This window comes from Leptinotarsa decemlineata, unplaced genomic scaffold, assembly GCF_025532065.1.
Source record: "Leptinotarsa decemlineata unplaced genomic scaffold, Ldec_3_MD MMD2_tig00026361_RagTag_RagTag, whole genome shotgun sequence".
NCBI classification, from domain to species: Eukaryota; Metazoa; Arthropoda; class Insecta; order Coleoptera; family Chrysomelidae; genus Leptinotarsa; species Leptinotarsa decemlineata.
This window is the reverse complement of record NW_027412704.1, coordinates 5,021,357-5,049,332: the sequence shown is the minus strand read 5'-3', so window position 1 is coordinate 5,049,332 and position 27,976 is coordinate 5,021,357. Positions and strand designations below refer to the sequence as shown.

The 27,976-nt window shown below is 35.2% G+C and overlaps 1 protein-coding gene across 1 annotated transcript in view; it reads right to left on the bottom strand.

The window, feature by feature from the left end:
• The window catches only part of LOC111508890 (fatty acid synthase), a 44,894-nt gene extending 23,709 nt beyond the window's left edge, over positions 1-21,185 (bottom strand). The window contains exons 1-13 of the mRNA XM_023164527.2: positions 21,027-21,185; positions 17,814-17,959; positions 17,474-17,623; positions 15,004-15,171; positions 12,898-13,098; positions 7,979-8,217; positions 6,644-7,063; positions 6,235-6,363; positions 5,693-5,923; positions 5,445-5,634; positions 4,169-4,421; positions 2,414-2,692; positions 1,941-2,196 (exon numbers count right to left, since the gene is read on the bottom strand). Coding sequence (XP_023020295.2) covers positions 1,941-2,196; positions 2,414-2,692; positions 4,169-4,421; positions 5,445-5,634; positions 5,693-5,923; positions 6,235-6,363; positions 6,644-7,063; positions 7,979-8,217; positions 12,898-13,098; positions 15,004-15,171; positions 17,474-17,623; positions 17,814-17,943 — 2,646 coding nt within the window. The 5' untranslated portion in view covers positions 17,944-17,959; positions 21,027-21,185. The remainder of the gene's footprint in view (positions 1-1,940; positions 2,197-2,413; positions 2,693-4,168; positions 4,422-5,444; positions 5,635-5,692; positions 5,924-6,234; positions 6,364-6,643; positions 7,064-7,978; positions 8,218-12,897; positions 13,099-15,003; positions 15,172-17,473; positions 17,624-17,813; positions 17,960-21,026) is intronic.
• Between the last annotated feature and the right edge of the window lie 6,791 nt (positions 21,186-27,976).

The following is a 27,976-nucleotide window of genomic DNA, read 5'->3' as shown; positions in this document are numbered from 1 at the left end:
TTCATTAGTGATGTCAGCAACAGCTTCATTCACCAATTCTGGTTTAAACGATACATAAAGTTGGGTATCATCAGCGTTAGCATGATACTTACAGAGATTGATCTTAGTCAGTATATTTGAGGTATATAAACTAAAAAGCAAGGGCCCAAGTATAGATCCTTGCGGAACACCGCGCATTAATCTCACCGATTCAGATAGTTCGCCTTCGAGTTTCACCATTTGATGTCTATTAGTGAAGTATTCCTGCATAATCTTAACGGCTGTTTTAGAGAAGCCAATGTAATTGAGCATAGATATTTCTGAATTCAATGAGTCAGTGTCCTTTCACCCTTTTACCAACGTAACACAAGTAGATTGATTCCGTGAGCCTGAAAACTGGGTGCTCGGGGTTCGTTGAAGTCGACGAAGGCCTTTTTTCCTGGTTCTGATTGTCGAAGGTTCCGTCGGTGTTATCGTTATATAAGTGCTTGAAGAGATGATAGTCAGTTGGCGAGAGGTCTGGAGAGTATGGTGGATAAGGCAGAACCAACTTTAATTTTCTGACAATGATTTATTCAGCTTCAACCACAGAAGGTTATTAGCTGAATGTGATTTACAAATATGACAGTGACGGTTTTCCGGATTCGCAATTTAGGCTATCGATTGGGCTAATACAGAATGCTCCAAAAGCGATTCATGAAGCTGCGTTGTGGATTATGTCAAGTTGTTACAGTGTTCTCTTCTGAGCTGAATTATATACTGTGCTACCATAGTCCAGTTGGGAACAGAATAATGTTCTGTACATTATCATGAGTGTTGGGAAGTCTACTTCTCATAGTGTGTGAGATACAGATTTCATTAAAGCCTCGGTAGATTATAGCATTTTCCTGAGGTGGATTAAGGGGAACGACAGGAGTGAAGGTATTGGAGTAAAGGCATTGCCGACTCTTTACCCAAGGAAGCGGCTGGTTTGAGAATTTTTGGACCCAGTGGTACCCTGGGAAGCTGGCGATGAACAGGAAAAATCACGCTTAACAGTAGAATTTTTGACTGGCGACTGGAAACACCTCCACAATATGGGGCTAGTAGAGACACATCTATGCAGTTTGTCTGAACAGGAAGATGAAACTGTCAGGCATGTTTCATGCGAATGTCCGAAGTTATCGCCAATAAGAGAGTGTGTGTTCGGCGAGTCTTGGCCTACACCTGCCGATATAAAGGAAGTGTCTTCCAAAAACCTATCCACCATCCTGGAAAGGACAGGATGAACGATGACCTAGGTGGACATGCTCCTTGGGAGCATGTACAATGGATCACATGTGGCCTTTGTGCTGTGGGCCTACTCTCACCCTCCCTATTCTACAGATACAGATTACATTAAGTTGAGTCCTGTTTGACAAGTTAATTGAAGTGACTGAATATGCGGTTTCCATCAAAGTTTATACAATAGGACTCTACTGTGATGGTTTGGCTCGTTTGCAGAAAGTTATAGTGAATTACAGCAGCCAGTGACCACCGTGCAGTAATTATGGTCTTTTTTTAAGGGTTTTTGCCTGTGGGAAAGTCCTGGAAACTGACACCAAGTTCTTCCGGCATCCCACGCATCGATTGTGATGGGTCAGTCTCCACCCGGTCCCTGAGATCCCCGTTCTGGATTTCTGTAGGTGGACCACTTCGGGGCTCATCTTCGCGGCTAAAATCTTCAGAACGAAATTTAGTGAACCAGAGTCGAACAGTGCGTGATTGCCAATGCTGGTTGATTTTTCAGACTGTTTCGTCAGCGCTTTGGACCAATTTGAAACCGTAGACAAAAATTGACAGAAAGATCTAACGAATCACCTTCTGAAGTTCCCCAATATACCATGACACTAGCATAATTTTCGAGGTGTGGAGTTACAAAAACACATGCCATTGAAACGGACAAAACTTTTGAAAAAACCTAATAAATATTGGATACTTACTAGGTAACTGCTGACGGGCAAAATGAATCGTTCATCCAACTGATGCCCAACGCAATCTCTGAATTGTTCACTAGTGAGAGTAATCATGATATTTTGTATTCCGTAACTTGATTGAGAAGTATCTTTTGCTTTTATCCAACGGTCTGCGTGGTCCCAGTGCACTAAGTCGGTAAGAGAACAGGTATTTCTACTCACAGGATATTCTACTTTGGGATATAAGTTTGAGAGATTCATTTCAACTCCAGCAAGATACAATCTGAAATTAAAAAACGTATATGTTTTCATATGAGGAAATAGTTATTGATGAATATAGGAAATGAACTGACATAGATCCAATGTCCAGAAAAAATGGTTTTGGAAAAGGAAAAGGAAAAACATTGTTTGAAGATGGAGGAGTAGAAAACCAAAACCATTTAAACCCAGTTTGATATTAAATGTCCAGCTCATGCTTAGACAAATTCATCGTCACTTACTTTCCCAAATTTTGAAGCAGAAACTCGACACTGCTCTCGGTTTTCCTCTGTGTGAGAGGGATGTTGATTGCAGATTTCATAGATCTTTTGAGAATTGCTTGCAGTAGACCGTGAGGTGCAATTTCAATGAGGACTGCGTCTTCAGGGATGTGCTTGCATCCCTCTTCGAACAGTACGGAACTCAGGAGGTTATTGGTATGGTACTCGGCCGACGAATTTTTTGCTAGATGCGTATTCCAGTTAGTTTCTGGATTTGAAGTACTTATCCATTTGGAGGACCTGAAGAAAAACATCTTTAATGATATAACAGTTTGGGAGACTTTTTTAACTTGCACTCAACAATTGAAAAAGTATGAATGTGGAGATCTTGCGACTTAGATATACCAATTTTATGGATAACAATACTCTGATGATAATTTCAAAACTGAGAAAATCGGCTAAATGGCAATGGAAAGCATGTTCATCAATTGTTATTTGGTGGATAATACTACAATGAAAGGCGAAAGTGAAGAACATTCCACCATCTTCCATATGACTATATAGAGTTTACCAAAAGCACCATCTGATCAATTCATTTTTGTCGAACGAGCAAGTGAAAGTAAAGAGAATCTAATAACTAAGCATTGTTGCTGTTGTCATTCTTTTATCATTCGCTAATATTTGGGATAAAATTGTGGGATCTGGTGACACTATAATTGGTGATTTGAAAGATCTGAAACTGTTGAGAAGACCAGATAGAATAAACAAGTGAAAATCCGTAACAGTAAGAATACATTAAGGTTTGTAGAAAGCCGTCGAAGATGAAGAGAAATGAAAAAATATCTTGAGATACCAAGTAGTAGGGTGAGTGATGTAATTTGTACACCATGATAAGATATTTCACATCAAGATATGAAGAGAAGCTGTAAAAGTCCCCGGGAACATAATCTGAGAGTGAGAGGGAGAGAGAAACAGATCGATAGAGAACAACTCTGCATCGACATTGTGCTGAAATAGAGTGAAAATATGGAAACACTATAAAGAAGAAGCTTGAGAATAGAAAAAGTAGTTTGCATCAATCCCAAAAGAAAAAGACCCCAAAGGAAATTATAAAATTGCCTCATGTTCAGCAGTGGCAGTACTCCTCAAAATTCAAACCGCTTGGTTGACTAAACTTCGGAAAATACTCTAAAATACAGCTGAACTGATTCATTTTCTCATCTGGAATATTTCAGAAATTCTATGAGATAAAAGTATATGGGACCTTGACCTTGAAAGTAGAGTTGCAAACTTTGGTGTGGAATCATTCTATTGAAAGAACTTCTCATTCACTAGAACAATGCATCAGGAGATGACCTCAAGGTCAATCCTTTGGCTATGTACCTATTCAGGTATGAGAAAAGATTTTTTAATGAAATTTCACATTAAACTTGGATTAGAGTCCTAACATAAGTAGAAATCAACAGCCTTCTTCAATATGAAAACTCATATTTCACTACCAAACATCAATATAGGGTGGTATGATTTTGATTTCTACATCATTTCACAATTACCACCAGATTTCTACAACGTTCTCCCGGAACATTATTCACCATTTCAACATTGATTTAAAATATCTTCTATTAAGATCATTTCACTATCAACTATTATTTATCGATGGTAGGATATAATTTTCATTCAATATCTAGAAGTAAACTTGTATGTTTGTTTTATTTGATAACGCAGTTGCTACCGTTCTGAGTTTTGATAACTACAATATTGAAAGAAACAACGTACCTAGCGACTGGTGATGGTAGCACAACTTTAAGATATTTCAGAAGGAGCGGGCCTGCAGGTTTGATATAACGACTGTGGTAAGCAATGTTGGCCACATTCACCAGCCTAGCAAATACCCCCTCATCCTGCAGTTGTTTCACGAACTTTTCCATATCTTCGGTTGGACCCGACAAGGTGCAACTCTGGGAGCTGTTATGGCAAGCCACTTCGATGTTGGGCGGAAGTCTATCTTTGATCTGGTCATATCCAAGACCTGTAACCAAACGAATGATCGCACAGGTGAATTTGTTTCTGATAGTTTTGTCAAGTCGATGTAGAATAGAGTGATTACTGATTGTTCACAAGCAGATCAATAGGAAATGTGAAATTTGCCCTCTCTTCATGAATATCCATTACAACGTATTCGAATGACACTTTTTTGTGAGAACCATGGTTTTCTGAACTGTTGTGTAAAAAGCTCATTACAAAGTGATATTTGAATACACCGAATTGTTTATATTCACAAATGGTGTCAGGTGTGGGGTCAGAATAATGCAGTTCAGAAAAATTCTTCTCCAAAACGCACGAATTGATTACATCTAAGTTATTCATGAATGTTTAAGTAAAACCAAATTCTCACTTGTAAAATTATTGAACATGAATGTACTGTAAATAAAAAAATATCCAGCATTATCCAAACAAACCTGATAAAAACCCAACATTGTAAAGCCTATTCGAAAGTAAGTGTGAATAATGATGTCGAAAATAGTTCAAATTACTGAACTACTTTCTACATCAACTATGGTACTTACAAGGGGGAATTAATCAAGAGAACTATCGTTGATTTGAGAAAGTCATCAAATGAATATGACTGCGAATATTGACACGCGTCTGACAATGAAATTTATTTTCAAAAAATCTCAATGAGAGGGAGAAGTCGACTTCCTTTCATTTGGAAAAAATGCTAGTTTGGTAACGGTCAGTATCATACTATATATGTACTTAGGTGAAAAAACGTAGTTTTTGTCGGTAATAATTATGTTAGATTGATTAAGACTGAAGTAAAATAGAGAAATTACTGGTTATTCTCAATCAAATTATTGATATTCATAAGTGAAGAGGAAGGAGCATTATTAAGGTATCCATCCTAATGTTCTGTTGTATTAAATAATGCGATAATGTAATGAATATGTCACTCATTCGAAATACTCGCAAATCACGAAGAAAAAATGTCAATCTCCAATGCGCCAAATTCACGGAAGAATGAGAGGTGATGTCAAAATTCCAGAAGCATTACCTATTGCGGCCATCATTCCTGTGATAAGAGTAGCTTCTATCGATGCCATTCCTCTGTAGTACGAAGCCAGAATCATTTGCTCTGCAGTCATGCATCCATCAGCATAAGCACATCCCAGCTCTCCAACAGAATGACCAATAATACCATCTGGTACGATTCCAAGGCTTCTCATAACATCAGTCAGAGCAATCTAGAAAAGAAGCTCATGAAATCTTTCTATTTTAGATAGTACTGGCAATATTTTTTACCTGAATAGCGGCAATACCAACAAAACAATGCAAAATGGAATCGAATATGGTCTTATCTGATGTGGTGATTATATTTATCAGATCCAATCCCTTGACAGCTAAAGTATCATGAGATTTCTTTATGGAGTTCGCGAAAACTTCAATTTTCATGAAATCACCCAACATACCGTACCATTGACTTCCCATTCCAGAGTAAACGAACCATATTGGTCTCTTGTTGCCTTGGTAGAACTGAAAAATGATGTTTGATAGTCAGCAATGTAATTCTACTGAAGTATGTAATGAGCGAAAACAAATGTTGCAGAATTCATTCAATCAGATTTCAAGATTCGTTTATTGCCTGTAAAATAATTATGCAAGTTATACAAGCTATGTTGATTTTAGTATTCTCTGTTACTGATATCTTTCATGCTTCTCCTTCCTTGAATCTGTTTTTTTTTTCCAATTTTGATGGAGTTTTGAGCTATTTCGCTTGATATTCAATTGATTAGGTTTACTAATCTATTGGAATCCCATGCAGGAAGAAGGAAAAAATTACTCACAGTTGTTTCCTGCTTAGGCTCTCCTTCTCCACGTAGTAAATAACCTCTTTGAAGATAACCTTGTATCGGTTTAGAAAAAATGTCGTGGATAAGTTTGTAATATTCTGGATCTTCAGGTTTGGTTTTCAACTGGAAAAGAATTATAAATCATAGACATTCAAAAGTGGGAAGTAAAGTATTAGATTAATATTTTCCCTTTGCTTCTCATTAAATGAAAAACACTAATAATTTACTATATTTCCATTTGTCGAATTTCTTCGTCAAAAAAATCTGGTAGTGCTACCTATCCAATTTTACCATTCTTTGACGGATCCAAAGTTAAAAAAGTTAAAAACATCAAACTACTTTCAATTTAAGTAACTTATTGGTTCCAAAGGAATAACAACCTTGCTTGGGGCTATAATCTCACCGTTTCTATTATCTCCTTGATTCCGGTTTCTGTTCGTGTAGAAACAAGAAGTAGCATCGGTAAATCTAATTTCCTGTGAACCTTTTTCTTCGGATTCCTTTTGAAAACAACATGGCCGAAACACGAATCAAGACCAAGCGAGTTGACGGCTACATAATCACTGGACCACTCCGTATTTTTGGTAACAACTTGAAGATTTCCGTTGGTCAAGCCCGGAATATCTGGATTGGGGGTTTCGTATTGGAGAGTGGCTGGGATGACTTCTTCTTCCATCGCTAAGAGTGCTTGGACGATGGAGAACAGGGATGAACTAGCTTCGCTGTGGCCTGTGATGGTTTTCACGGAGGTTAATAGGAGGGGTTTTTTCCGGTTTGAACAGAATACTCGTTCTAAAGAATTCAGTTCTGCCTTATCCATCAACTGCAAAACAAAGATGATTTAAAATAGAAACGATAAAACAGAATGATAGGAAAAAATTGTAGTTTTGTAGGCATATTATTTGCGAAGATCTAGAAATTCTTTTCACGCTTCACCACTGCAAGTCTCATAGAGCTATCAGAACGTAATCAGAGAATGTTTTTGTCATCAGACGTGGGACACTATCAGCTTTAAAATTTTGAATACGGAGCTGTGTTCTTTGTAGCAATGTTCATATGGCACCGTTATGTTGATATCTGTCAATTCATTGATCATCAAATGAGTTATTACATCTTATTACTTCTCTGGTAATCGTTTCGAACAAGCAATTTTCAATGGACTATGGAACTTTTTTATGCAAATATCATGATATACAGTATCAAATGCGTAACAAAAATTTCAAGACAAGAGGCAACATATTTTATCATTGTCAATTTCAGTTTGAACTTCTACAATGACATCAATTGCTGTTGCCTCTGTATCTCTGAACCTACTAAAACCATACTGATAAATATATGAAAGATTATTGTTTTCCAAATAATGGTTCTAAAATCTTGGAGAAACTAATCATACCAAAATTGGGAGGTAGTTGTAAAAATCAACTTTTTGGCCATTCTCATAAATAGCAGTAACTTCAGGAATTTTCATATAGCTAAGTATTATACATTTTCAAAATATTTTGAAGAAATGAAGGATAAAATTTGTGGGAATCCAGTCTTTTTTAATATTTATACTGATATCATCCTATCCAGATGCTTTTCTTGGATTCAAATATTCTATTATTTCTTCACCGGCACCGGCACAGTTTTGGAGTAGTTGCCCTTTATGAATGTTGGTTACTCCAAAGCGGATGAATTGCAAAGCTATTTTGAAGAACCCCGTCTAAAAAAATAATTTCCAGCTATTCATAAGTTTTACCTTTATTGCGCAGCCATGTGTTTCAACGTAGTCTATTTCCTCCGGTTTAACGGAGCAGTTCTGGTAAAATTCCTCCAGAAATTCGGTCATATTCTCTTCTTCGAAATTCATTAAATTTCCTTTGTGATTCCCATCAAATCTAGTAGATATATGCATGATACTTCCATAAATCCTTCTCGCTTCCGAAGATCTCTGAATGAACATGACTACCACACCTTCACTTCTACCATAACCACATGCTGAAAATCGTAAAGACATACAGGGTTTTTTCACACACTGAATATTCTATCAAATGTTGTCGAAGAATCTTTTTGAGGAATATAGTGAATTTATTTTTACAGAGTGAGCTAAATTGGGTACTTCTAAAGGGAAACTCATGTTTTCAAACTCATGGTTGTGTCTGAGGGTCAAATTTTATGACAAATTCAACGATGAAAACAGCATATCGATATGTATATCATCGTTTCTGAGTTACAGCATGTTATTCGAAATTGTGCATTTTCGACAAGTGACTGTAACTTTTTCCTGTCAAAAATTTCTTATTTCTATAGAAGATGGAGAAGAAGTAAGTCAAAAGCCAAATGTTTCCTTAATATTGATTACAAGTGGAAGAAAAAAAATCTTGATTAACGAATCCATTTTTAAGCAATAAAAAGTTATTTTTAGGAAACGATTCTTATCAATCATGATTTGAGCCAGATGTTTTGAAAACCAATTTTGAATTACTTTATGAACAACGTATTTGTTTACAACAATTGTTCAAATAAAGCAGTTATGAATTGAAAAAAATCATATTCATGAAGCTTCTGATTATAAAAATAATGGATCGATAGTCATGATAAAAAGAATATTTATATGCTCAATGATTGATGGGGCTTTTTAATTTTCAGCCCAAATAAATTGTTGATAACAAATTAAAAAATCACATTTTTTTTATTGTTTCAACCGAGGCCTTTCAAAAATGCTCCAGAGAATAATAATAATAACGTCGTCCAATCGCTTTCCGAATCGGAAGGACGAAATCCCGGCCTTGCGGTTCGGAAGATTGAACGGCGTGTACACAAGATGAAGGCTAAGATCACGTCGGCGAGACAACACCCTTCTGGAAGGGTATCTATGAACACCCGTAGCCACTCAACTTACACTCCAGCCCTAGCGCAGTTCGAAGCTTTCAACAGAGAGCTTCGACAGCCTGAGCCCAATGAACTGCGCAACCCGATAACCCCGGATGACGTTCGAAGGGCCCTTGTTGGTTCCAAGAACTTTGCTGATCCAGGCCCAGATGGGCTGAACACTTATTGGTGGAAAATACTACCAAGTACCCACCGCCATCTGGCCAGAGTTTTCAACTCATGGCTGGATGGAGAGCAGCCGATTCCGGATTGGTTTGTCGAGGAGCGGACCGTTCTTATCCCCAAAAGCGGAGATTTGTCGATTCCTAAGAATAACAGACCGATAACATGCTTGAATTCGTGTTATAAGTTGTTTACAAGCATCTTATACACACGAATACTCACCGCAGTTGACCGAGTGTTCGAACGGATATATGAGCAGAGAGGGTCCGAGAGAGGAGTCGCTGGATATAAAGAGAACCTGCTCATCGATAGATGTGTGATGCAGGACTCGATACAATATAAGTGTAACCTCTCTATGGCCTGGATCGATTACCGTAAGGCATTTGATACAATTTCGCATGAGCTCATCTTGCATTTGCTCAGATGCCTTGCGGTACCCGACAACATTGTGAGATGTTGAACAACTGATACCACTTTGGCGAATTCGCTTCACCATAACATCTGGTCAAGCAAGAGTCCAAACAGGGTGGGTCACTTTCAGAAAGGGTGTATTTCAGGGTGATTCCCTTTATTGTGAAAGACGTCAATGGGCACATTACATAATATATTATATATAGCTGTGTATACACAATAAGTAATAAATAAATGATTTATAAACAGACCCACACATTGAAAAAAGAAAAAAACTTTAAGATCTAGTTGAGGAATTCTTCAGAAGTGTAACAATTTTTTGTAATATGAATTGTTCTGTAATTCTTTAAAATATTGAGAAATTTGCATCCATTCAATTCATAACTTTTGTGAAAGAGGGCAGTGCGATGGCGTACTGGTAGTAGCAATTGTTTTCCTCTAGTGTTATAGTTATGTAAACGTTCAGCCATATTGCTAGATCTTTACATGTAATGAATCATTGTTCGTTTATTGTATAAGTTTGAAAATGTCCGTATAGGACGAAACTGCAGCAACGTCAGTTACAAATAAAAGTGGTAAAAAACATAGAAATTTTCATTTCTTGTTTCATGTTAGATCTTTGTTTAAAAACGTGCACACAGGCTTCTAGGATATAGGTTCCTGTCAATGTTAAAATGTTTGATTCCTTAAAAAAATGTCTGCACGAATTTCTAGAGCCTAGTTTTGACAGTATTCGTATGGCATATTTCTGTAAAGTGAACACTCTATTTACAGAGATATTTCCCCAGTTTAAAATGCCATATTTCAGGTGGGAGTGGAAATTAGCATGATACAGGATCAGCAGCATCTCTTCACTACAATGATTTGCCGTAAAACTCAAAGAGTAGCACGAGTTTCTTAGTTTTGTGCGTAGATTGTCAATATGTGTGGTCCAGATTAAGTTTGCGTCAAAAGTTATACCCAGCAGTTCAGATTGTGCCCACGCAGAGTAATTAATATATCATTAGTCTTTGATGTATTCGAATTCAGACTATTGCTTTTCCAGAGTATTGTTCCAGAGTATTTTCGGCTACAATTTCCAATGCATTCATATCGTTCTGGGCTACTAGTACATTAGTATCATCGGCATAACATACCATATGCATATTGAAGTTGTTAGTCATGTTATGAGGTCTTATGAGGTCATTTGCGTAAACTACATAGAGAAATGGTCCCAGGATCGAGCCTTGCGGAACTCTTTGAGGTATGTGTAAGGTATCTGAGTAGGACTGATTGAGTTTCACAACTTGCTTTCGATTGCTTAGAAAATACTTTCCTGATACAATATCTCGATATCTTAGAAATCAGTAGTTTATGATCGACGCAGTCGAAAGCGCGTGAGAAGTCTAGAAATAGGCCCATCACAAATTTGTTGTTGTCCAGATGTTTCATTACATGGCTCTGGAATTCACAGAGAGCAGATTCTGTGCTTTTCTTTTTAATGAAATCATGCTGCGATGACGAAAACAGATTAAATTTGTCGAAGAAAGCACACAGCTGGTTTTTCATATTCAGCTCAAATCGTTTTGAAATACTAGAGATAATGCTTATTAATCTATAGTTATTTAGATCACTCCGGTCTTCTTTTTTGTATATTGGACACACCCTTGCGTATTTTAGTTTTTCTGGAAAAATCACCTTTTGTGGTGATAAGTTAATTAATACTGTTAACGGTTTGCATATACTGGGACCAATTTGTTTCAGAAAATTATCACCGAATACATCCATGTCGAGGGATGTTGAATTTTTCAAGCTGGGAATTAATTCTAAGAGGTAATTTTTTGTTATTGGGGACATATAAAATGTGTTAGGGCACAGAAGTACATTCTTATTTATGAAGTCCATGACAAGAAAACCATATCAGATTTGTTATTTGATAATTATCGCACTTGCAATGTTTCTGTTCAAAATTATTAATCAAATAATGCATGATTAACTGGAAAATCACGATAAAATTTTTTTGAAGTCGGATTATTGTTTATTCGTTTATTCAGTAGGGGCCTGAATTTTTTCAATTTTTTATTTTGTTATCAAATGGGGTGAAACTTTTATTAAAACAACAATAAAAATGAAAACAACAATAAAAATTCATTGGCGCTCCAGGGCGACTTCATTGATTCCAGTGGCGCATTTGCTTTCTCAGCTGCAGAAAAACCCAGAATAACCTTCAGCACCACATCATCTGAAGATCTTGATCTACCAATGTTATCTCTCTTATAAAACAAAATGTAGGGTGTAACCAGAGGCTCCAATAGATAAAATGGATCGCCAGAACACTTCGTGACACGACTATCGTCAAACTTAAACCAGTCCATTTCATCTTTGACCAAGGCGTAATAATGACCAAATTCAACGCCAGAACCACAGTGAACAATGACTGTATGAATATTATAAAAGTGGTCTGCTAGATTGAAATGTTCATCTATTTCGAACCTTCCAAAGACTTTCATGCTTCCGTCAGAGGTTGAGTCTTGTTTGAAGATCATCAGTGTTATTATTAGATTGACTGGTGCCTCAGCTATACTTGTTTTCTTATAACACTCAGTTAGTTTGGCGCATGTTTGGCAATACAGTCGATCATCACCTGTTAAAAATTCCATTTTCAGATGATTTAACAATAAGCTTTGCACGGACTGGTTATTAGTCATATTACGAAAAGCTAGATGGAGTTCCAGAAATTCACATAAGTTTTCGCTACCTCTTGAACATTTACTACAAAGTAAACAAGTGAGGATTTTTCCAGCAAAAGATTTACAAACACAAGACGATATGGACTGTACGGAATCATTCAATCCAGAGGTAAAATATTATTTTTTCAATAAAGGTCCGAAATTGGCATGTCTGGCCAGAGACCTCTGCGAAAATTATAAATACAGTCCTACAGTTCCGTGATGCGGTATTTTTTTTTGGAATTTCTTTCTCTTTCTGAATACATTTTCAAATTTGGAAAATGTACAACAGTTCCTGAGATATCTACAAAAAACCAAACCCATTTTTTTTCAGTTAATTGTTTATAACTTTTGCAATTTTTGCAAGCGGCATTTGAATGACTCCTTGTTCATATTTTTCAGAGGCGGAGAGAAAAGTTTGACCTGAAAAGAACTTGTGAACTATAGATTTTTGATGTGCTTCCAATTCCCCCCAAAAAAAGTTTCGGGATCATTGTCTACTCACCATTAGCATCAAAAGCCTTGATGCTACCGTCTTTTGATAGAAGTCCCATGTCGTCATACAGCCATTGTAGTTCTTCTTGGCAGCACACATTTGTAGTTCCAACTATTACAGAGTCACACTGGCCGGTTTTGATTGCAGCAAATGCCAATCGAAGGATTTCCATCCCATTTATCCAGTTGGTGTCATAGGCTACGCTGGGTCCTTGAATATATCACAGAAAAAAATGTGAACAAAACTTTTTCAATGAAAAACAAAAATACAGCGCTCAATTTAATAATAGCACAGTGATCAAATGGACTTTTTTTTAATAGAGATGACCCAGTTGAGTTTTTCGAAATTATCATTTGTTTTTGACAATGGATTTGATGGGTGATGGGGGTTTTGAAAGATTTCAGTTTAAGAAGGGCAAGAAAAATATTTCAAATAACCATAGCTCCCTTTTATTTCAATCGGTGACAACGAAAGCATTAATAAAGCTGGTAGTCCGCACAATCTTGAATATCTGATACGATCATGTGCGATTATCAGTTCTCCAGGGATCTATATCGTAACCAACCGGTTTCATGTCAGTACTCCCAATTCCATTAGATGCGTTGAATAATTTGTTGAGTGACAAGATGGATACCATTATGTTCTGAAGTACTGTGATATCGAAGTTAGTTTCTCAGAAACTTTGTGCATTTTTTACAAAAACACAGATGATCACACCCCAACAACTTGCAAAGCTTCATGAAGCTCAATTTACTCCTTCCTTGGAATACTTATCAGAATATTACAATGCTTTAAATAGCTCAATTCACTGTCAATTGTAATTCTTCTCAGCAACTTCCAATGTTTCATACACTACATTCTACACCTTCTCTGATATAATACTCAGTAAACCTCAATGCTTATTGAAGCTGAATTAACACCTTCTCTGGAATACTGTTAATACAGTTTCAATGCTTCATGGAGCTCAATTAAATCTTCCTTGAAATACTGCTCAGAAATATTCAATGCTTCATGTATTTGAATTTTCAGGTCCTTTGAAACACTGCTCAGCATTTTAGAATGCTTCATATAGCTTAATTTACACCTTCTTTGGATTACTGCTCAGCAATTCACAATGCTTCATGAATTTCAATCAACACCTCCATCAGAATACTGCTTAGCGACATTCGATGCTTCACATATCTCAATTAACACCTTTTTCACGATACTGCCCAGTAATTTTCAATGTTCTACAGCTCATTTTACACCTTCTTTGGAATACTGCTCAGTAACCTTCAATGCTCTACGAAGCTTAGTTCACAGCTTCTTTGGAATACTGCTTACCATTTTGCAATGCTACATACATCTAATTTCACACATTGAGGATACTGTTCAGTTTGTTTGGTTACTTTCCATGCTTCTTGAAGCTCAATTCACACCTTCTCTGAAATACCACTCATCAACTTTCACTGCTTCGTAAGGCTCAATTTTCGGCTTCTTCGAAATACCCCTCAGCTGATTTCAATGGTTCATAAAGCTCGAATTACAGCTTCTTCAGAATAATCCTCAGCAACTCTTGATATTTGATGAAGCTCAATCCCCACCTTCCTTGGAATACTGCTCAGCAAACTTCAATGCTTTATAAAGGTAGCTCAATTAACACCTCTTTTACGATACTGCTCAGATTACCTCCAATTGATATTTATTGATTGTAAACGAGTATGAACTTTTTGAAATTATCAATTCCAGGGCCTCATAGTCTACTACTGTCATTATTTTTTATTAATTTTTGAGGTTTTGTAACTCAAAAACTATAGGTCGTACATCTTCAGCTCATTGGATTTTTTGTGGCAAATTTAATGCTCTACAACAGCTTTTTATTTACTTTTTCTAAATTATCCACTACCAAATAACAGAAAACTGAATCGAAAAGAAAAAAAATTGAATTTTTGGGTGAGAGAGAAATCTGATCCTATGAGTTGTTTTCCAATAGTGATATTCTTTTGTATCTATATATCTATCAGATTATGATGAATGTAATGTGTCCATGTGAGAATTCATTGAACCTAATGCATAGATAGAAACGATACACGCTTTCCATGAATATACCATTTGAAAATATTATCTTGTACTCACCTTTCAAATTCAACCAATAAGAAATACGATTTGGCAACATAGCTCTTGAATGTCCAGTCACTCCAAACCCACTCACCACCGATTCCATGAATAGGTTGTCATTTTCGCCTATTGTGGAGCCCATGAACACTCCGATCCTTTTTCCTTTTATTTCATGGGGATTGAAACCTGAGAAAACATGGTCATACAATTCTCGAAATGATTAATTTGAAAAACCAGCTGAATACTGATGATTCTGAACGATTATTTTTGCCAAAAAAAAATCTCCGTCAAAAACAAATACTGAGATCTACTCTGTTTCCTAATAGTAATAAGTAATAAATGATCATTATGAATGCGGAACGCTAATAGAATGCTTGAACAAAATTTTGTGATTTCGTTATGATTTGCCACAGCTGGTGACGGCCAGGTCCACTCGATTTTTGTATGGCAAACGGGTCCCAAATAAATGATTATATAAGCTTTCATGTCGTTTTATTACCTGCAGTGGTGCGCCTTTAGATATTTAATTAGAAATACTCCATTCGCACAAAATCATTCGTCTCCTTAGCTAAAATCGCAAAAAAGTGCTTGCTTCACATCACCGATAACCTGTTGTTGAATTATTTCACCACAAATGTCAGCGAAACGTTAGGAAAAATATAGAAAATTCAACACTCACATTATTTCGATCTATGGATAATTTTCAATTTTTCTTCCCTATTGCTTATATTTGTTCAAAGTTATGACGAAAGTCAGTTCCTTACTAGATACTCTCATAAAAGATATTTCCATAAATTCGTTATTTTCACCTACAGCAACCCTTAGATTCAAAAATTATACAACTGTTTTTGCAGAACACCCTGTGTGATGGAGAGTGTTTTCGAAAAACGACCTTCACGTCATTTGACAATAAGTACTTTAGGACACATTGTAAAATTTATGTAAGACTAGTAGATATGGCAACATGTGAAATTAATTTTATAAAGCTTATAATATTTCAATTACTATATTTACTTGACTATTACATAAGGACACGTTGTAAAATTAATTTAAGACAAGTAGATAGGTTAGGTTAGGTTAGGTCTGAAGTAAGGGGGTCTATTCGACCCTACACTACAACCCGCAAGAGTTTATGGTGGCTCACACCTATTCACACTCGGCCAAATAAACCCAGCTTCTTAACGAAAACGATTAGTTTGTATGGGGAGTGGACTTCCAGGTCAGATGGTTAGAGTACGGCTCTGCCGTACCCTCCTCTCCCGGGATCGAGGGATGTGTAGGCTCAGATGATGAGATGAGGACACCTGCTGTCTCTGAGTTGCCTGCTGATTTATTAGATCTCTTTGACGAGACGATTTTCGCCTTGCTTTTAGAGAGCCTTTTTTCCCGGTTTACTCGATGAGACGCTGGCCGTCTTCGTCTCCTGAGAAACACCTGTTTTCCCGGCCTTGGGCTGGGTGTGAGCCGGTGGTTTACCGTTATGGTTGGGTGGAGGTTTGGTTGGACTCCTCCCCAGGAGGTGAATAAACGCATTGGAGTGAGCCAATCCTGGAAAATTCTGCCAGAAGTCCATTAATCTTTTTGCCATCCAGATATTCAATGCTTGCTTGGCAAAGCCTAAAGCGATGCGAATGACAGGTTCTGGTCCGATGAAGCTGCTTGCAGCACCCCCCTTTGCAAGGGAGTCAGCAGCTTCATTGCCTTCCAGGCGAATATAGTCAGGAATCCATACCAGAGACAATCTGTGAAGTCTTCTGATCGAGGAGAGTCGTTTTTGATAATTTCCTACCAATTTAGACAGTTGCTCGGTAGGAGCCAAGAGCAACCAATGCCGCTTGACTCTCCAAGAATATTTTTATTGACTTGTGTGAGAGGTTGGATTTATCCAATCTCTCCACACTGAATTCAATAGCGTAAATTTCCGCTTGGAATACAGTCGCATAAGTTCCTAGGCAGATAGATATACCTGTCCTGGGTCTGCGACTAAAAACACCTGCACCAGAACCGGGAGGTGTTTGTGAACCACAAACTGTGAACCAACAACTATCTGCTCTCAATATTTCCTTCCTTCGGAGGATCCAGTCCTCTCTACTCGGGAATAATACTTTATAAGGCAGTTCGTAGTTGACAAGTAGATAAGGCAAATTGTAAAATTAATTTAAGACACTCAAGACGCAAGTACCTGGAACAAGTATCTGTGATATAAATAGGGATAGCTTTGTAAGTATGACTAGTTTGATCTTCCTCTTGAAGATGATCACTTAGTGATCGAAACACGTATCGAGGTGTTGAAATAACGGTTTGGTGTTGGGAAAAAACAATAGTAGTATTCATTACTACACTGAAGGTTCCAAACAGTGCATCACAAGAAAATAATTGGAGTAAAAAATGTCTCTCGTTCCACGCAACACGTGAGATAATGCCTGAAACGTTGAATGTGGGACACCCAGTATAGGTTCGGTTTTGTTCTAGTATTGAAAATACTGACCTGCATCCATAATAGCTTCGAGAGTTCTTTCCAGAGCAAGACGGTGCATTGGGTCCATGTACGTACATTGGAGCTTGTGGATACCAAAATAAGAATGATCAAAATATTCGGAATCGATATCTCCCAGATACGGAGTCACATTCAAATTACCTGAAAAAATACATTTTCTAAGCAGAATCTCAAGGGTCAAAGATGACTGTATCAAAGCTTTGCTCCGCGTTTGTTGGCGGTCGTCTCATTTTGTGACGTTTCGTTTTCAAGTGAGGTAGATATTGTTACAAGCAATGGGGTAACAGACGCAGAGCTTTGATACAGAATGATTTCCGTTATAAATACTCACTGTCGGAAAACACTGGGGTGAGAAGACTTTTGTTCTCGTACAGGCGTTTTTTGAACTCGACCAAATTTTTTGATTTTGGAAAGTATCCAGCGATTCCGGATATAACGGCATCATCGGGAACGACATTCATGTCTAACGGCGCAAATCTGAAAGGTGTTTGCTTGTGATTATAAAAAGCTTAACAAGGGGAGGTGGTTCTCCTGAATGATAAAATGTGGAGCTGTTTCATTTTTTGTAGTACAATAAAAAATATGTCCAATGTTTAATTTTTACGTTCGATGGAAATTACGAGTACGAATTTTGACTTTACCCCCGAAATTTCGACTTCAATCTCAAAATTTCGGGATTTAAGTCATAATTTTGAGTTCAAAATCATAATTTCGAGCTAAAAATTCATCTTTTTAAATTTCTAAAGTCGAAATTTCAAGTTTATGGGGAAAATTCCGAGATCTAAATGAAATTACTAGAATTACGTCGAAACTTCGAATTCAAAGTCGTAACTACGAGTTAAAGAGTCATAATTTCGAATTGAAAAGTCGTAATTTCGACTTGAAGAGTCGAAATTTTGAGTTTAATGAAAAAGTTTTGGGATTGAAGTGGTAATTTCGAATCTACGAGATTGGAGTCGAAATTTCGAGTTTAAAGTCGTAATATCGAGTTGAAAAGTTGCAATTTGAAGTTGAAAAGCCGTAATTTCGAGTTAAAAATTCGAAATTTCGAGTTAAAAGTCGAAATTCCGGGATTAAAGTCGTAATGTCAAAATAACGAGAAGGAAGTGAAAATTTCTAGTTTGAAGTCGTAAATATGAGTTGAAAAGTCGCAATTTCGAGTTGAAACGTCGAAATAGGAGCCTAAAAATCGAAATTTTGGGTTCAATTTTGAAATTTGGTGATTAAAATCGTAATTTAGAAATGAGTCAAAATTTCGAGTTTATTGTCGAAATTTCGAGATGGAAAGCCATAATCTCGAGTGAAAAAGTCGTTATAACGGGTTGGAGAGTCGTAATTTCGATTTGAAAAGTCGTAATTTCGACTCAAGAAGTCGAAATTTTGAGTTAAAAGTCTTAATTTCGAGTTGGAAAGTTGTTACTTCAGGGTGAATAGTCGTAATTTGGACTTGAAAAGTCGAAATTTTGAGTTCAATGTTGAAATTTTTTAATTGAAATCATTATTTCAAAATTATACGAGATTTTTTGTAAAATTTTGAGTTCAAAGTCATTATTTCCAGTTGAAAAGCCCTAATTTCGATTTGAAAAGTCGTAATTTCGAATTAGAAGTCGAATTTTTGAGTTTGAAGTCAAAATTTGGAGATTAAAGTGAAAATTTTGAAATTACGAGAAAAAAGTCGAAATTTTGACTTTAAAGTCGTAGTGACAAGTTGTTTGTGGTTTGTTTCAGCCTAGTTCGGAAATCATCGACTTTATTTCGACGATAGACACTATCAAACAGCTCGAAACCGGTCTGCAAGTGTGTTCCAATAATTGAAAACCTATTGGGGAAGCTGTATTGCCAACAGCATATGCAGAAATAACACCTTTCAGATATAATCCAACGCCCTTCGTAGTATTAGCCAGGGGAGTAGTTGTTTTCTGATAGGTGTTAGTCCATTAACCTACAGTGTGAGTAATTTGAGACGGACCTGAACGAATTGTTCTTTCAGATAATTAAAAAAAATTGTTTTTTCACATCATCGACTGAAGTAAGTGAAAAAGGAAAATATTAGGATTTGCTACAGGAATGAAACCAATAAAATTTATAGAAGAGGTCGATGATATGTTTCTATTTTAGTTGAAATATGGAATTGGTTGTGAAATGGCATGTGCTTTTGCTGTATATTCTGATTCAATAAAGGAAGCTATGTTGAAAAAAGAAATGCAGCAACATACCACGAAGATATATCAACACGTTCTTCGTGAAGTTTAAATAATTTTATCTATATCAGTTGAAACCAAATAGAATATTTATTTATTCGTATATTTTTCCTTCTACATCTTCATTATCGAAAGAAAATTTGTTGGCCACAATTTCACTAGAACAAAAATTGTGCCAGATATCGATTTTTAACGTAGGAACGCCAAACTTCACAGTTCGCAATGATTGATAGAAAAACAAACAACTTCTACAGTCGTATTACTGTAGTGAAGAATGTTTATTGAAACTAACCATATCTAATGTTCACTCTAGCTCGATAGATACTGAATAATAACAATTATAATAACTTGACTTTCATTGACGATAAATAACATAGTGAATGAATAAATAATAAGACTGATACTGAAGTCTAGTTGAGGCTATTCTACTCAACCAACAGAGGGACTTACGCCTCAAAAGAAATTCATTATAGTGAATCAATTAACTGAATCATGGTTAACTGCTTCATTGTCAGAGCGATTACAAAAATATGAAAGGTTACTCTTGAGAAGAGTTTGAAAAATAAGTGGATTTCATAGAGTGGTTTTAGAGTTCGTACTGTTGCCACTTATAAATAATAAGCATTTTTTATAGAAAATTTGTTAAGAATATACCTGATAGCTCAGTAGAGAAATTTTAATGAAACAAAATCACTAACGACCTACCCTAATCGACGAATAATGAAAAAAAAGCAATATTCCCTACCTTCATCATCAAAATGAAGCAAAAAATGTAAACATTCAAAAAACAGATCTTACATTACTGGTAACTGATGAACATGTTATTTTTCAATGAATTGATGGATGTAGCCGTTACTACGTGGTAGGAAATCATAATGAAGAAAAGAGAATTGAAACTTTTTATGTTTTTTACCACTTTTATTTGTAACTAACGTTACTACAGTTTCATCCTATAAGAAAATTTTCAAACGTATACATTAATGTAAAAACATAGAAAGTTTCAATTCTCTTTTCTTTATTATATTATTTTTCTTTGTCAGCTTGCCGTTCCTATACTTGTATGAAGTTTTTCATTACTTTTTGGCAAGTTATTTAAGATAAACATAACCATCTCGACACTCCGGAGAAAATTCAAAGTTTTTTTGACTGTGTTTGAGAAATCATATTTTTGTACTAAGAGTAAAATTTCCATCGGCTAAGCTATCGTGGTTCATGGAATATTTTCCTAACAACCTTTACATTATCCAATTATTCTCTAGAATATTTGGTACCAGTTCCTACCTAGTCTATTCATTGTTGTTATTTCTTACAACAATTATATTGATAGGTACCACTTTACTTACGTTAATTATATTTCCCAATCAACTCACAACCACGACTGCCTCCTTTAAAAATGTGAAAGCACAGTAAACTAAAAATGAGTAGGAATTCAAATTCGCCTTCACATAAACAAATCAATTAGTCGCAAACGAAAACCGTTGTGGAATGAAACACCTTAAGGTTAAATCATACATTTATTCATTTGTTAGGTTAAAAAAAATAACAATGCTTGGGTTATTGACATCAAGATATATTCGAAGGGTCATTCATGTGTTTAATAGAAATAAAACTGTAAAAAACATGAGCGATAACTCCTTGATTTGAGAATGGCATGTGAAAAATATGTTTTAATGATTTTACAGTACACACAAAATTGCAATTGTTAATAGTGTCAAATATGGAAAATAATCATGAAATAATTCAAATTCATTTAAGTAAATACACGAATTGGAAGATGTTCCAACCTCAACTTCAATATTCTAAAACAAAACCATTCAGTATTCAGAATTCCATCTTTCAATATTCCAAGTTCATAGACATCGAAATTGATCCGATCACAGGATATAGAATATAAAACAATCTCCAAATACGCAAACTTTGCACAGATTACATGCTGAGCATTTTAGCTTAGTACCTACAGTGACCGGATCAAAGTTGCAATGTCAGCCTATAAATCTTCATAAATATTGAGGAAAGTCAAGATCATAAACAGACAGTATTCGGAAATTCATTTGAGTATCTATGATCATCAGCAATGCAGCACATCTCCTTCTCTTCATTCCTGCTGGTTGGCAGTATAATGTAAGTTTTTGGTGTTTTAATGTATTTTTTTTATCAACATTTGAGTTTGGGTTTATTTTTTCCGTTTCTTTACAATAAATATTCAATTAAGTTTTTTAATGAGTTCTTTCATTATTTGGATGATTGAATGAATGGGTGAAACAGTGAATAAAATCCTCTCGTTAATAGCCAAGCGAGTACTGAGTTGCGACAATAGTAAATCAAGATGAGAAAAGAGCATTTGCATTTTTGGTAATAACTCAAAACCAATTGATATTCAAGAAATGAAAATGGTAAGATTCTGAAAAAAAAGACATTCAAACTGAAAAAATTGCAACTCCCAGAACTCCACCTTCATTTCTTCACTCTTCTTTCCAAAACGTCATACAAATGTTAGCTATCAAATTATTTTCCGACCTCCGTTTCTACAAATGGCTTCATTAAAGTTAAAATAATAGAACTGATAAACTGCAGTTTCTTGGAACCCTATTTATTTATGAAAAACTTTTCTTTCTATGATTTTTCAAATTTCAAAATCATTTGAAATGTCTGAAAAATAATGTTGGAAATATTTCTTTCACAAATGTTTCATTTCCCTTTTGGCAAATAACTACTTGCGAATTCACAGTTATACTGTCTCTCTCTCTTTCTGGATTTTCTTGGCCTTCACTCCTCAGTTATACTGAAATTTCAATATTTACAAACTGGCAAATGAATAAACTTTTTTTTTTGGCTTATATGTGATGGATTTGTTCCTCGATGTAGTTTCAGGTATCGGCAACGGTATCTCGTTCCAATACCTGAAACCCCTTATGGGTAACATACGATAGAAGGTCGCCTGTTGATCTTTGTTTTCGAAACCCATATTGATGATCGGTCAAGCCTTCCAAATATTCAAGAATATGGTGGATTACGGCTGATGAAGTTAGTTTATAGCAAAACACGTGTCGCTAGTGAAAATCATACATAAAATTATATCAGTTCCCAATTTACGAACGTAATTGTTTTGGAGTATTTCAACCTATCTGCAGATGTCTCACAAATACCATCTTTACAGAGCAGGGCTTTCGTATAGGCTGCAGAAGCTCATACGCCCTACTTTCTTGGGGGCTTCCGACTTCATCCTAGCGGACCTTCGACTGCAACTTTCACCGGTACGTAGAGACACTCCCAGCTGACGATTCATTCCTAACCGTGGCCTCGGGCACAGTATAGAAGTAAACACCAGTAGTTCACTCACCGCCATATTTGGGTCAAGATTCCCCACCTCGAATTTTATGCGCGGCCGAACTACAGCGCAACCGACTGAATCTGAGGCGTTTACCAAGCGAGCCAAATTGAGGCATGGAATATTATTACAGAGTTAATCGTTGTGAGGGTGGTTTTGTATTTGTGGAAAATTTGTGTCTGGTTTTAAAATGAACAAGTGTCAAGCTGTGGGTTGCTGTAATTTGAAGGGTGATGTCGGCATTCATTTTTTTCGATTTTCAATTGACGAAAGAAGGTATGTTTTTTTATTATTTATTATGTAAGATTGAAGTAATGAACATTTAACGAAAATCATACGATAAATTGTTATAGACCATATATAGTGAAGTCATTAGTATGCAGACTTTTTATTATGAATTTAATTTGATGAAATTGAACTTTATAAATAGTATATGCCTCCAGTTCCACTGTAAATCAACAAAGAAAAATAATTGTTGAACCACATCAAGTTTTGTTTTGTATCTAGGAAAACAAGTACTTCCACTGAAATCTTTGCAAAACCAAAGTATCAAATGTATATTCGAATAACCTTTCTTGGAGCCTACTCTCCATTTATATGTTCCAGATAATTTACTATAAATAGCAAATATGTCTTTTCTTAGATTTTGTCATCAATAACAAAAAACATTAGAATTTCATTCGATAATTAGCAAACTAGGCAATCCAAAACTAAGAAATCTGTATTTTATATTTATGTTTTGATTTACAACAACCAACCCAATAATATAAAAAAAATATTTCAGAAAAACGATTCAAAACACAATGAAATTCTGCAAATGCTTTAGTAGATTGGCAAAAGGCATACATTCGAACTGGAAACAGCCTGTTGCATACTTTTTTACCAATTCATCCACATCAATACTGGATATAAAAAGTATTGTGATTGAAGCTGTTAGGCAATTATCATAAATTGGATTTTGAGTCAGGGGTATCATTTCAGATTTAGGTTATAAATTTTATAAACTTGCCAGAAAAGATCTCGAAGTGACTTTAGAGCAGCCATATTTCGTTGTTGATGAGAAACAAATATTTTACATCTGCTGAAATGTAGCAGAAACCATTTTTTCGATGACTTTTTGAAATTTAATGAATATACAACGAACAAAAGTCATCTTGAACAACTTTACAACTTGGATAAAGAAAAGCAATATAGACTGACACCCAAACTTACTGATCCTCATTTATTTCTAACTAACTTTCAAAGAATGAAGGTTAAATTAGCCAGTCAAAAGTTTTCAGTCGTTCGGTAGCTACAGGGATGAAACCCTATGCCAGATTCAATCAGATATTTCAATCTAGGAGACCACTATTATAATATTCATGCAGTCATTGTTCAGTGTGGTTCTGGCGTTGAATTTGATCATTATTACGCCTTGATCAAAGACGAAACGGACTGATTTAAGTTTGACGATAGTCGTGTCACGAAGTGTTCTGGCGATGTATTGAATCTATTGGAGCCTCTGGAGACACCCTACATTTTGTTCTATGTGAGAGAGGACACTGGCAAATCAAGATCTTCAGATGATGTTGTGCTGCAGGTTTTTCCGGGTTTTCCTGCAGCTGAAAAAGCAAATGCGCCACTGGAATCAATAAAGTCGCCTCGGAGCGCCAATTAATTTTTATTTTTGTTTTTATTTTTATCGTTGTTTTATAATTTTTTAGCAAATTAACTGTAATATCAAAAAAAACAATAGAAATTTGAAAACAAATGTTAAAAAAATCAAAAACTCATCATTCTAAAAAACATTTAAAATATATCAGCATAAGTTTTTGTCCTAAATTATATAATCTTACTATATAAATAAATATACGTTCATTTCACCACGTCGTCTTATTTTTTATCAATTCCTAAACAGTTCACAATCATATGAGACATTTATTGGGAGCTCCTCGTAGCAATGATGAATTCAGATCATGGTCACATATTTTTTGATCGAACCTCGTGCAGAGGTGCACAACAGCTCTTAGCCGACACCCACAAAGTTTGACTATTCGTCAGGAATGATTCGCTCATTAGTTAGCTAGTCCCAGACAATAACACTCTAACTGCAAGGATATTGCAGACTTTCCACTTACGTATTCTTTTTGAATTAATGTTATGACTAAAAATAGACAATGCATATTTTATAATTCCTGACACTCAACATGAGCAATATGCAAATTTCTTTTTGTGGTAGATTTTTTAAGTATTTACCGTAGAGTTAAAGTTCACAAGAATATTTTAAATAATTCCGTTTGCTGTAATCAATATGCAGAATGTGGCGAGTTACAAGGTAGCCTTCTTAACGTTCTCTAGTTGGAGATTTTCCGGAATGAACCGATATTTTTCATGCACAATTCAAGTGAAAATAAAGTTATTACTGAAAGTCATATCTTGGTACCTAATATATGAAAACATGTTAATCTTCTCCAACAACCCTAATTTTCTACTTCTGAAAAGTGTGAAAATTACTTCTTGTTTATTTTCGAAAATTAATGTGAGGCCATCTGATTTTTCTCCAAAAAATTGTATTTTCTCAATCACACTGTTTCTGAGAGAGCAACATATTCTGCTTCAGTGTTACACACTGCTGCTGATAGCAGGGAAGCCCACGATGCAAAATGGGGATTTACTCGAGCGTCATTGAGACATATTAGGTTGCAAAGCTTAGATGATAAGAAGAAAAAAATAGTTTTTTATTGACCTTTTTTGGGTATTTGTTACCTTCCACAATCTTTTACGTTTCGGAGGCCAAAATCTGCCTCCGTCTTCAGAAATGGATGAAAAATTCGAATATATTCGCAGTTATCCTTTTTTTGATAGTTTATTTCTTTACTTCTTCGACAGATGCCAAAGAAGTTTTTAATGACTTTCGTTGAATATTTAAGAAAAAAATGTTATATAATATATACCTTTTCAGCGGTGGGGGAAGCGACTATAGATTTTCAAATATATAAAAAAATACTGTTGCATGGACATACTCGAGCGCGTCAGATATTGATAGCATCAATGTCCTACGTATTTTTAATAATGTTGGTATGTTGATCTGATCGTTTGCATGATGTGGGTGGTTGTACGAAAGGGTTAAAAGTGAAAAGAAAAAAAATTAATCGAGCGCGTCAGATTTTCTAAGGGGGTGTTAAGTGCAACAAAAAAAACCTCTCATTCAATAATCTGACGATTTCGATCTGACGCAAACTCGCGGCCATTATTATAATGTGCAAAAAAAATTCACCATTTTGAAATACTCTGACAAAAACAATATTTTTATTTTTTTTTAATTCATTGGACTTAATTAATTGAAAAGCTCAGGAAATAGCATGCAAATGAATAAGTGTATGTTTTTTAAGTAGAATACTTGTATTTATAAGGAACAAAATTAAAAAAAAAAGCTCAAAAAAATTTAATTTTTTATAATCAATTCATTAATTAATGAAGAAAAGAGAAATGGAACTCTCTATGTTTTTAACCACTTTTATTTATAACTAACGTTACTGCAGTTTCATCCTATAAGGACATTTTCAAACTTATATATTGTATAGGTTTGAAAATGTCCTTATATATTGTATAATTTGTCCTCATAGGACGAACCTGCAGTAACGTTAGTTACAAATAAAAGTGGTAAAAAACAGAAAGTTTAATTTCTCTTTTCTTCATTATGATTTCCTACTACGTAGTAACGGCTATATCCATCAATTATTTAATTAATTATGCATTATCTTCATCACGAACGAGTCTCTGTGATCAGCTATGATGGCTTCATGGCAACACAATTCAGAGAGGGGACGGAGTGAGAGAGTAATAGATAGAGAAAAGGTGAATAGAGAATAGAGGAATAGAAACTCGAAGAGGGAAATATAGATATCACACAGCTGCACGCATTAAACTTTATCGACGAATTTTTGTTATTTCGGCTTGCGGAAATCGTCAGATAATAATAATAATAATAATCGTCTTTATTGTTCAACTTAGTTAGCACAAGTGCTACTGAGTTGTTCTTCCACTATATTATATATTTTTCGTTATCCTTGAATTATTTCTTTCAAAAACAAAAAAAATTACCTACGCTCGAGAATGTCGAAATGACGTAATTTTTTAACAACTTTGCTGCCCTCCCCTTTCTTTACGTCATTCTCAAATTGTCAGATTACTGGAATATACACTTTTTAGTAGGTAATTAACTCACCCTACCTTAATCTGACGCGCTCGAGAATTTCTGATGATAATTTTTTTTTACTAATCTGATCCTTCATCCCTCACAGGCGGCCTTATACAGTGTCACACATAAAGTCCGCATCAAATGGGATTTTTTTTGTTCATCTCTTCAAGCAACTTTCGATATCTCCATTATGTTGTGCTTTAAAAATGTTGCCAAATGACATGCATATGACCGATCAAGTGATTTTTCTTCCCTGTCAACTGTCAAATTTGATATTTCTTCCAAAATATCTTTAGAAAAGCAGTTATTACTCGAAATTTCGAAAATCGGTAAAAAGAAAAGATTGTTTTTTCATTTTTTACCCATATACCAATTTTTAGCTCTCTAGTACAAATTTAGTTTTTTTACAGTTTTTCGAAAATTTGACATTTGCCGATTTCTCAAAACACCAGAAAAAATTATGCCAAAAATGATGCAAAGTTGATACAGTTTTTAAATACAGATGAATATTTCACTTTATTTCTACTTTTTGCGAAATAGCTTGATACATAAGCATAATTAAAAAACAATATCAATGAAAAGTCTACAATGAACTTCGAATAAGAAAACCTTTTATGATTATCTGAAACATATCTACAACAAAAATATATTATATGTGTTTTGATGAGCAGAAAAAAAATGGTAGCAATAATAACATCCGAAACGAACACTATAATTATAATGAAAATTGAAATGAAGTAATTTATATACACAAAAAAATTGATTGTGCAATAAATGTTCTAATT